Source organism: Oncorhynchus clarkii, chromosome 16 (genome assembly GCF_045791955.1).
Source record: "Oncorhynchus clarkii lewisi isolate Uvic-CL-2024 chromosome 16, UVic_Ocla_1.0, whole genome shotgun sequence".
NCBI classification, from domain to species: Eukaryota; Metazoa; Chordata; class Actinopteri; order Salmoniformes; family Salmonidae; genus Oncorhynchus; species Oncorhynchus clarkii.
Genome location: NC_092162.1, coordinates 39,438,046 through 39,449,866, shown reverse-complemented (window position 1 = coordinate 39,449,866; position 11,821 = coordinate 39,438,046). Strand labels below are relative to the sequence as shown.

The window sequence follows — 11,821 nt, the reverse complement described above, 5'->3', positions numbered from 1 at the left end:
GTTGGACGCTCATGAACTCTGGGAAAAGCAGACAATGATGTTTCAACGATTTCTTCGTATAACTAACCCCTGTATCCTGCTTCTATCTGTGATGCATCTTTCGTCAATAATATATATGGCTTTGAACTGTGCTAAGACTTGTCTCAATCGACATTATTTTTGTATATAATTACAAAATGTCTGTTTTATGGAGGTATATATGTTATGCTGTGTAGAAAGCCATGTAATTACATGTACAGTATTTATTCTGTACATTATTTTAGATGGGGGAGATTCATAAGACAATATTGAGACAAACAACACATCCACTTATTTTGTTTTAAAGTTTATTTCAAACCATGAAGAAAAAAACTCCCTCTTTCTAAATCCCAAAAAAAGAACGACCATGTACATTATTTTAACAGTTGTCAATACCTCTATTGCGTTACTGATGGAGGCATATATGGTTTCCACATCCAGTGCAGGGGTCAGCAGTCATAACTGTCGACTGTCGAGTTAGTTTATCAAGGAATGGCCATATTTCAAAAGGCTTATCTGTTTATAGTGGGATGATCAATGGATCTTATTCACAGAATTAACGAGGCATTTACTTTTCAGTTAAGTACGCAAAATACGGACGCCGAGATGGGTTGTAATTCTGACATGACAATTTCAAAGGCCTTTCTAAATGCCTACTTGTATTGCGAGAACGAACCCCTATTACTTCCCAAATAAGGACTTAAGAATTACACCCACACACATGTACAATGCAAGAGATGATACATTTCTTTCACGAGAACAAACTTAGAAAGTCATCAACCTAGTAAAGAAACATTTCCACAAGGATGGATCTCTCCCTCGAATAACCTATTCAGAATGAAACGCCCAACAAGAACTAGTGGTGCAGCAGTTGGTTAGTAAATCCTTTGGTCAGTTTCCCCACCCAAACTCAATATTACGGCTTTGCTATTTAATGCCGGCGTTGTAATGGTTCTAGTCTAGATTATTCAAAAAAGTAGCCTCTGAAACTGGGATGTATTTTACAATAGAAAGTATCAAGTATTAAACAGCTATGGAAACTGATGTAAACACTGATTAATATAGGTGGAATTCATTGAGCGCCGTGGCAGTGGTAGTACCAGTGAAGTATGAAATTAATTATGGCGTCCTACACAGAACAAATAATTTAATGGGAACACCTGAACCCTCCATTACTGGGTATAAGAATATCAAATGTCTGTATGTGCAGTGAGAGCAAGCCACTTATCCGACTCCCTGTTCTAAAAATCCATCGACTATATGTCCACGGCAACGGACTTGACAGTTATGTCACAAACTGTAACTGGGGGTAAGATAGCTAGGTATGCCGCTAGAAAGTTTGCTTATCCACTGTAAATAAGTTTGTGTGACAATGTAGACAGTTAACATTTGCGGTCATGACGGTTTATAACAGCGTTATGTAGACTAATGCCGGGTTTAAGTTATTACCCATTTAATTCCCTAATAGGACACACCGACATCCACTTCAGAGACATTACTTCTTGCTTATGACCTCAAACAAGGTTTTCCTTTACACAATTATCATTGGCACAATGTAGTGCAGTCATCTCAAACCCTCCACTGTCGTGCTTTGCCTTCATACATCATTATAGAATTACAGTTCAAGGCTCAATGACTGGATGGTATAAACGTGTCTCCCACAGAATCTACTCCGGAAAATGCCCTCGTTCTACTCAATATCCCTCTCTTTCAGCGTCATCGCACCGAACGTGTTTACTATTCTGGGGGAGAACCCTGCTGTCTCAAGGACATTGATATTGAAAAGGGATGTGACAGTTGGGTAGGGATGTGACAGGAAGTTGAATTTAGGCGTGAGCAACACCATCACCCGGTAGTCTGACATCGTTTACATTTGGAGGTTTTCATCACAGAAGGCTAGGCCACGCCACAAGGCAGGCATGTCAAGACAGGAGGGTAGGATGGAGGGATTATTGACGTCTGTTCTTTGGGTTGGTCAGTTGTCTGTCAGTATTCTTGGAGACGAAGACAGGGTTGGGGGGGGGGGGGGTGGAAGGTTTTATTTTGCAGCTTCGGTCTCCTCGACCTTCGCTGGCGCTGGATGTCCTGGTGCCGTTTCAGTTTCCACGGTCTTTGAAGCCTTTTGACAAAAAATAAGTTGCTTGGAAATTGAGGCAAGACTCATAACATGTAGTTGTCACATTAACATGTATTTTTGTTTAAAGCGTGAACTCCCATTAGGGTCTTTCCTAAGGGAGACCTGGATGAATTTACACTGCCTTCGGAAAGTATTCAGACCCCTTGACTTTTCCCACATTCTGTTACGTTACAGCCTCATTCTAAAATGGATTAAATCAGCAATCTACACACAATACCCCATAATGACAAAGCGAAAACAGTTTAGACATTTTTGCAAATGTATTAAAAACACATGTAAATAATTTATTTAAGTATTCAAACCCTTTGCCATGAGACTCAAAATTGAGTCTCAAAAATGGTTTCTATAGCTTGATTGAAGTCCACCTGTGATAAATTAAATTGATTGGACATGATTTGGAAAGGCACACATACCTGTCTAAGGTCCCACAGTTGACAGTGCATGTCAGAGCAAAAAGCAAAGCCATGAGGTCGAAGGAATTGTCTGTAGAGCTCCGAGACAGGATTGTGTCGAGGCACCAATCTGGGGAAGGGTACCAAAAATGTTCTGTAGCAATGAAAGTCCCCAAGACCAGTGGCCTCCACCATTCTTAAATGGAAGGAGTTTGGAACCACCAAGACCCCTCATAGAGCTGGCCGCCCGGCCAAACAATCGTGGGAGAAGGGCCTAGGTCAGGGAGATGACCAAGAACCCATTAGTCACTGACAGAGCTCCTCTGTGGAGATGGGAAAAACTTCCAGAAGGACAACCATCTCTGCAGCACTCCACCAAATCAGGCCTTTACGGTAGAGTGGCCAGACGGAAACCACTTGGAGTTTGCCAAAAGGCACCTAAAGACTCTCAGACCATGAGAAACAAGATTCTCTGGTCTGATGAAACCAGCAGCAGGGACTGGGAGACTAGTCAGGACCGAGGGAATGATGAACGGAGCAAAGTACAGAGAGAGATCCTTGATGAAAACCTGCTCCAGAGCGCTCAGGACCGCAGACTGGGGCGAAGGTTCACCTTCCAACAGGACAACGACCCTAAGCACACAGCTTCGGGACAAGTCTCTGAATGTCCTTGAATGGCTCAGCCAGAAACCAGACCTGAACCTGATCGAACATCTCTGGAAACCTGAAAATATCTGTGCAGCAACGCTCCCCATCCAACCTGACAAAGCTTGAGAGGATCTGCAGAGAAGAATGGGAGAAACTCCCCAAATACAGGTGTGCCAAGCTTGTAGTGTCATGCTCAAGAAGACTCGAGGCTGTAATTACTGACAAAGGTGCTTCAACAAAGTACTGAGTAAAGGGTCTGAATACTTTTTTATTTTTTTTTAACTCTTTTTGCTTTGTCATTATGGGGTATTGTGTGTAGATTGAGGGGGGGGGGGAAAACATTTTAGAATAAGGCTAACGTAACGTAACAAAATGTGTAAAAAGTCAAGGGGTCTGAATACTTTCCGAAGGCACGGTACATGTGTTTACATCACAGTACGGTGTACCGTGTAGCCTACCTTCTTTTTCTTTTTCTTCTGTGTCTTGCGGCTCGCTGAGCTTTGGAGCAAGGCCTAAAAAAACAAAAATAGGTAGGTTTGTGAGAGAGAGAAAAAACAAGGCAACCATCTCAGCTGAGTGAAAATACCAAGTCAGCTAACATGCCACATTAGATTAATTAGCCTCATTCTACAAAAGCTGAGCATAAACAAGAGGCTGATGTTGCTCAGCGTAAAATGACACTGGTTCCATTTTCAAGAACACGACCCCAGCTCAAGCCCAATAGCACCTGAGAAAGTGGCCTGTGCTCTGTTTGTTGGCAGAAAGATGCTAAAAACCTACGGTCTTCATGAAGCCCCAGTGTGGCTCCCCAGAGCAGTAGGCCATCGGTCTACCGCAGTTGGTTGTTTTACCTTGAGCTCTGCGTCCTCTACCTCGTGTTCAGACTTGTACAGCTCCTGCTCATACAGCTCTGTGGTGATACGTAGGGGTCCGTTGGCCATCAGCAGCACGGTGAACTTGAACTGGGCCACAAACTCACCTAGACATAGACAGACGAAAGGAGTCAGTAAACATAGGATGATATGTACCAGCGCTCCAAGTCCAGGTCCAAGAGGCTTCTAAACAGCTTCTACCCCATAAGACTCCTGAACACCTCATCAAAATGGCTACAGACTATATGCATTGCCCCCCCCCCCCTTTACACCGCTGCTACTGTTGTTATCATCTATGCAGTCACTTTAATAACTCTACATACGTGTACATATTACCTCAACTAACCGGTGCACCCCTGTATATAGTCTCGCTATTGTTATTTTACTGCTGCTCTTAAATTACTAGTTAATTTTATTTCTTATCCTTTTTTTTTTAAAACTGCATTATTGGTTAGGGGCTTGTAAGTAAGCGTTTCACTGTAAGGTGAATGAATACCTGTTGTATTTGGCGCACGTGACTAAAAATGTGATTTGGACTATGTAACTATTTTTGTACTGTCGCGTTTAATAAGTGGCACGCTGCTTTGAACGAATGGATTACAAAGAATTACATTTTATTTGCGCGTCAATTCACCTTTAGCGATCCATCGCGGGATCACAAATTTCACACAAAAAAGTTCATTCATAGCCTCTGTGACTGGTTATGTCTTTTAACTTGCCTTCTTTCTCGTGCAGAACGTTGAAGGGCTGCAGCAGTTCATGTTTGGCACACTCCACCACACCTAGCCTAGCCTTACCCTCATCCTCGAACGCCCTGAGGGAGAAAAAAAGAGAGAGGTAATATCAAAAAGGGACACAAAAACAATTATAATTTTGATTACAAAAAAAGGAATCAGTTGGAGGAAGCCCAATAGCCTAAATCCAATTGAATGTAATCAGTTGAGTTGAATGACAGCGACAGGTTGTGGTCAATGTCTTAAATCAATTGATTGCAAATCGTCTTAAGTCAATAGAAACTCATTTGCCCGACACGTTTCTCATTGAACCGGTTCTGACTAAAAGGATGCGGTGCGTCTCGTGTGTTACCTGAGAGTGAAAGGCATGGCGTCGAAGCGTCTCTCCACCTCGCTGAAGAAACTCCTGGACGTCTTCATCTTCAGGCCGTACTGCTTGTCTGGGTCCCTCTTGTAAATGGTGGTCCTCTGGCCTGCATCCTTTGCCTGCAGTAGAGTAGAAGACATGGGAAGTTAGAGCAATGAAAGGAGTTATTTTTTTACAGCCCATTCAAAGTGACGACAGGAGTTGGACCGTAGTCATCCAATGCATCCCTCACCTTGCCTTCTCCGGTGCTGATGAGCACATCCACGGCGTACACCTCATGCACCTCGAACTCAGCCTTCTCGTGGTCCTTCCTACAGAGACAGAGAGCAACAAGGCCATTAATAATTCAACCTTATGTTCCCCCTAAGAGCAACTACTATTAGTAATTCACCGGGTGCTTCAGACACAACAAAGACACGAGAAACATAGCTTTGAGACATGCGTCGGACAAGTAATACCAAACAAGCCAGAGATCTGGGACTAACAGATCGTGTCTTCAATTCACCTCTGCTGGTCTGTGGGGTTCTGAATGATGGTTTTCTCTCCGTCAATAACGTGCTGCTTCAACTGATGGGACAGCATGCCTGAGGAGAGAGTGTTACACTGGAATAAAAACACGGTATGTGATTTGGCAAGCTGCCTGTACAAGATGTGAGGGATTGAATGTACTGTGTATGAATATGGCAGTGAGGCGCCAACTAGGTTTAAATGGCAAGCGGGGACTCACTCACCCTCAATGGCTGAGCATTTGAATGACTTGGCGATCTTGTTCCAGGCCTCTGTGACCTGCGAGTTCTGAACGAGAGAGACAAGACACCCTAAAATGTTAAAAACGGCTATGAATCCACTGCTGGAAATACAGTACCGTCACAATGACACCAACTTGATTTGTTTGTTAAGCTTCTTTTTTTCTCTCCAAACCGGATCACTGTGTCCCTGACTAGCCTGGTCCCAGATCTGTTTGTGCTAATTCAGCCAACTCAAACCATGGGAGATGGCGATAAAGCACAACCAGATCCGGGACCAGTCTAGTCCCGACTGTCCACTCAGTGAAGCGCTGACGCAGCACCTCACCTGGTTTCCAGGCTTGACCAGTCTGAGGGCGGCCTCGGCACACAGGTGTGCCGCTTTGATCACGTCAGCCTTACGCCCCGTCAACGGAGCATCCTGGTGGAGAGAAGGGGAAGAAACAGGACGTGAATGTGACGCAACGGAGCAGCTGATTACACAGGACGCAAGACAACCATCTACTGTTATGCGGATGCGTTCCACTGCACTGGAGGGTGGCCTCCGCCAATCCTCTTCCTAACGTTATGTGACTGTTGCACTACGGCAATAAAAAAAAAATAGTCTGATGTGCCGCGCGTCCGTCTCTGTTAATATCCGTACGCTGGCATTTCTGCCTGACATCTGCACTATTACTAACGTCAACAAAGATTGAAGTACTACTACCTTGGTCACTCCCACCACAAAGCTGTGAGCCAGGTTGGAGATGAAGCCGTCCACGTGCACCCCCAGGTCACTGCACAGGCAACACAAGAGGAGGCACAGTGACTCAAGACCATCAGACTGGCCCGTGCGTTGACATGTGAAGGGGGTAGTCTCCCAACAGTTGAATAGGGCCAGCAATACAGAAAAAGGCACAGATACAGCCGTTAACAGTTCCATACAGTGTTCAATGCAATACAACGTTCCTACATTTTGACGAGGTCCCCGCCCTTCAGTACGATCTCAGGGTCACTCTTCAGCGGAGAGAAGTGGCACACACAGTTGTTGACAGACACGCTGGTTGGGAAAGCGATGCCTGAGGGAGGCAATAAAGTACAGACATTTAATCACATTGACTAATGTCAGCAAGTCATTTTCCATGCACTGTCTACACAAGAGAATATCAAGTGTTTTCCTTGATTCCTTGTCTCCTCTCTCCTCACTTCCCTCTGGCATTTTGAGGAGGCAAGGAGAAAGGATGAGTAAGCGAGGATAAGACTTGAGATTAAACTTTTCTTCAGTCAAAAAGAAAACTACAAAACTCTAGAAAAGCTACTTGACTTCACTCAGTCATGACAACGTAAATTATTTAAATAACCAATGAGATGAGGCCCATACCTTTTTTCAGGTCCTTCTCCTTCCTGAAGACCTTTCCAGTTTCAGCCATGATAAAGGCATCTCCCTTCGCACAGAGGCTGACAACTGTCTCACCAGCCTTGGCTGCCTCCACCACAGCCTTCAGGGCCTCTGGATAGGAAAGGACACGAGGACCGAACAGAGGTTAAGTAAGTAAGCTTCAAGTATTTAGTATTAGGATCAGGGAAGATGACTGATGGAGACCTTGATAAGGCAAGGCCGTGGATATTCACACTTTTAAATCTGCTTGTCGAATAGCATTTCACAGTTATTCTGTTAGTAGTCTACACCGGTTGTTACGAAGCATTCCATGAAGAAAATAGATGATTCTTGTCATTGAGGCAAAGTACATGAAGATCCCTTCCCAGGAGCATTATGTGGGATCATCAGGATTTACATAAATTCCAAGGAACACACTTCCAGGTCTTCAATGTCGATGCACGGGGAGTATATCATAGCTATAGGTGGGTGCACAGGGAGTAACGTTATTGCATAGCTGCTAGCTATAGTTGTGTTACGTGTTGCAGGTCTGAGGCAATGCATTGCCACTGAACTGACAGATGCTGAAGGTAATAGTGCCGACATATAACCGGTGTGAAATGGGTAGCTTAGTTGGCGTTACGCGATGACGTCACTCGCTCTGAGAACCTTGAAGTCCTTTCTGTTGCTCTGAAAGGGCCGCCGCTTTTGTGGCGCGATAGGTAACGATGCTTCATGGGTAACTTTTAGATTGTGTGCAGAGGGTCCCTAGTTCAAGCCCAGGTTGGGGGGGAGAGGGACGGACGCAAGACTGTTACATATACAATGAGAGCCCATAGGTTTATTGAGAGAACGATTCACTTGCTGCAGGTGACAGTTCAGGATGATTGACAGCATGCAAGAGATGATAGCTGGGAAAAAAACGACCTCTTTGCGTTTAACAGCTGTGCTACCTAGCTAGCTAGTTGAAATAACTGACTAACCTTCGCAATTAGTAACTAGGTAGATGTAACTGGATCATAACTTATTCAGAAGGCAGTTTTTTCGACCAGTTAGTTTTTACCAGCAGTGACAACTTCCCAGGCAGTGCATTGAATCTTAGCTAGTTAGCTCACTAGCAGCATGTCAGTAAGCCACCATCATTTAGCCACTTTAGCTAACTAGCGGTTACATAAGTGCATGTATAGACTAACTTTAGTATTAGCTAGCAATAACATGCTAACTCGTGGCTACGATTTCCCTACGACACGGGCAAAATGCTAGCCCTGACGAGTCATTGATTTATCGCTAGCTAGCGACACAGCACATGGCTGCATTGTGATAATGAATATGCTAGCTAGTCAACTCTGCTACAACCAGTGCACCTCGGTCACGTTTAAACTCGATCGTCTACTAAATCAACATCTTCATATTCGCTTACGGTTGGCAATCTCGGCGCCCATTTTGTACTTGGTGACGACCAAATCATCGGCGATGGTCTGCTCTTGTGGATCGTCGTCTCCGGACATATTTTCGGTCTCTCTTTTCTCACTCAAAGTAACTTTTTTTTTTTCCCCCGCGGGTTTCAGCTACAGACTCGACCACGCTGCCTGGTCTGCTCTCTCCTCCGCAGTTGTAGCCCAGGCCCAAAACGCCTGAGACCCCTCCTACTAGCGGACAACGTCCCACGCAATGCGTGTACGCTGAGCACCGAATTGAATACAAAAAAAAGATCAGAACATGTAGGCCTTATTCAGTAGTCATTCGAGTTTGGCCTGGTGGTACCATTCTTCAGTGTTATATGATCTGCATGATGACTAATCGAAAATAGTGTATGCACATCTCGACTTGCTTTTCTCTCTCTGTCAATGTTCAATTCAATTGGAGGGCTTTATTGGCATGATCAACGTGTGCTTACATTGCCAAAGCAAGTGAAACAGATCATTAACAAAAGTGAAATCAACAATTTAAAAAAATTTACAAGTAAACATTACTCTCACAAAAGTTCCAAATGTCATAGTATGTTTATAAACAGTGTTGTAATGATGTGCAAGTAGTTAAAGTACAAAAGGGGAAATAAATAAACATAAATATAAGTTGTATTTACAATGGTGTTTGTTCTTTACTGGTTGCCCTTTTCTTGTGGCAACAGGTCACATATCTTGCTGCTGTGATGGCACACTGGTATTTCACCCAATAGATATGAGAGTTTATCAAAATTGAATTTGTTTACGAATTCTTTGTGGGTCTGTGTAATCTGAGGGAAATATGTGTATCTAATATGGTCATACATTTGGCAGGAGGTTAGGAAGTGCACCGTGGCCAGGTGTACTCTGCCACTGTGTACTCTGTGTGTCAAGTAATTATTACGATTTGGTTGGGTCTAATTGTGTTGCTGTCCTGGGGCTCTGTCTGTCTGTTTGTGTTTGTGAACAGAACCCCAGGACCAGCTAGCATAGGGGGCTCTTCTCCAGATAAATGTTCTATAGGTGATGGATTTGTTATGGAAGGTTTGCAAATCACTTTAGGTGGCTTTATAATTGAATGTCTCTTTTCTAGATTTTGATAATTAGCGGGTATCGGCCTAATTCTGCTCTGCATACATTATTTGGTGTTTTACGTTGTACACAGAGGATATTTTTGCATGCAGAGTCTCAATTGGGTGTTTGTTCCATTTTGTGAATTATTGGTTGGTGAGCGGACCCCAGACCTCACAGCCATAAAGGGCAATGGGTTCTATAACTGATTGAAGTATTTTGTTGCCAGATTCTAATTGGTATGTCAAATTTGATGGCATAGAAGGCCCTTCTTGCCTTGTATCTCAGATAGTTCACAGCTTTGTGGAAGTTACCTGTGGCGCTGATGGTTAAGCCAAGGTATGTACAGTTTTTTGTGTGCTCTAGGGCAGTGGTGTCTAAATGAAATTTGTATTCGTGGTCCTGGCAACTAGACCTTTTTTGGAACACCATTATTTTTGTCTTACTGAGATGTACTGTCAGGGCCCAGGTCTGGCTGAATCTGTGCAGAAGATCTAGATGCTGCTATAGGCCCTCTTTGGTTGGGTACAGAAGCACCAGATCATCAGCAAACAGTAGACATTTGACTTCAGATTATAGTAGGGTGAGACCGGGTGCTGCAGTCTGTTCTAGTGCCCTCGCCAATTTGTTGATATATATATATATATATATATATATATATGTTGAAGGGGGTTAGGCTTAAGCTGCGTCCCTGTCTCACCTCCCGGCCCTGTGAAAAGAAATGTGTGTTTTTTGCCAATTTTAACCGCACACTTGTTGTTTGTGTACATGGATTTTATAGTGTTGTATATTTTTCCCCCAACACCACTTTCCATTAATTTGCCCTCATGCCAAATGGAGTCGAAAGCTTTTTTGAAATCAACAAAGCATGAGAAGACTTTGCCTTTGTTTTGGTTTGTTTTTTTTTTTGTCAATTAGGGTGTGCAGGGTGAATACGTGGTCTGTCGTACTGTAATTTGGTAAAAAGCCAATTTTACATTTTCTCAGTCCCTACTTTTCACTGAGGAAATGTACAAGTCTGCTGTTAATGATAATGCGGAGGATTTTTACCAAGGTTGCTGTTGACGCATAACCCACGGTAGTTATTGGGGTGACATTTGTCTCCACTTTGTGCATTAGGGTGATGAGTCCTTGGTTCCAAATATTGGGGAATATGCCAGAGCTGAGGATGATATTAAAGAGTTTAAGTATAGCCAGTTGTAATTTGTGGTCTGTATATTTTATCATTTCATTTAGCATACCATCAACCCCACAGGCCTTTTTGGGTTGGAGGGTTTGTATTTTGTCATGTAGACCATTCAATGTATTTGGAGAATCCAGTGGGTTCTGGTAGTCTTTTAATAGTTGATTCTAAGATTTGTATTTGATCATGTATATGTTTTTGCTGTTTGTTCTTTGTTATAGAGCCAAAAATATTGTAGAAGTGGTTTTCCATACATCTCCATTTTGGATAGATAACTCTTCGTGTTGTTGTTTGTTTTCCAATTTTCCCAGACGTGGTTAGATTCTATGGATTCTTCAATACATTAAGCTGATTTCTGACGTGCTGTTCCTTCTTTTTCCATTGTGTATTTCTGTATTGTTTTAGTGATTCATCATAGTGAAGGTGTAGACTCTGGTTTTCTGGGTCTATGTTTTTTGCAGGGACAGGTTTTTCAATTTCTTTCTTAGGTTTTTGCATTCTTCATCAAACTATTTGTCATTGTAATTCAATTTCTTAGGTTGTCTGTTTGAAATGTTTCGATTTGATAGGGAAGTTAAGAGCTCAAATATACTGTTTAGGTTTTCTACTGCTAAGTTTACACCGTCACTATTACAGTGAAACATTTTGTCCAGGAAATTGTCTAGAAGCGATTTAATTTGTTGTTGCCTAATTGTTTTTTGATAGATTTTCCACACTACTTTCCTTCCATCTATAGCATTTCTTAATATTATTCAGTTCCTTTGGCTTTGATGCCTCATGATTCAAGTACAGACACACACACACACATATATACACACACACACAATCAAATGAAAAACTCAAAACTGTTG

At 42.9% G+C, this 11,821-nt stretch overlaps 1 protein-coding gene across 1 annotated transcript; it reads right to left on the bottom strand.

Moving 5' to 3' along the window:
* Positions 1-312: 312 nt before the first annotated feature.
* Positions 313-9,065, bottom strand: LOC139368420 (proliferation-associated protein 2G4-like). The gene is made up of 13 exons (XM_071107287.1): positions 8,692-9,065; positions 7,275-7,403; positions 6,867-6,972; positions 6,621-6,690; positions 6,243-6,335; positions 5,900-5,963; positions 5,674-5,752; positions 5,401-5,479; positions 5,154-5,287; positions 4,787-4,881; positions 4,047-4,174; positions 3,654-3,707; positions 313-2,137 (listed from the first exon to the last, which is right to left on the bottom strand). The coding sequence occupies exons 1-13, from the start codon at positions 8,777-8,779 to the stop codon at positions 2,057-2,059; spliced, it is 1,200 nt and encodes a 399-aa protein (XP_070963388.1). The 5' UTR covers positions 8,780-9,065; the 3' UTR covers positions 313-2,056.
* Between the last annotated feature and the right edge of the window lie 2,756 nt (positions 9,066-11,821).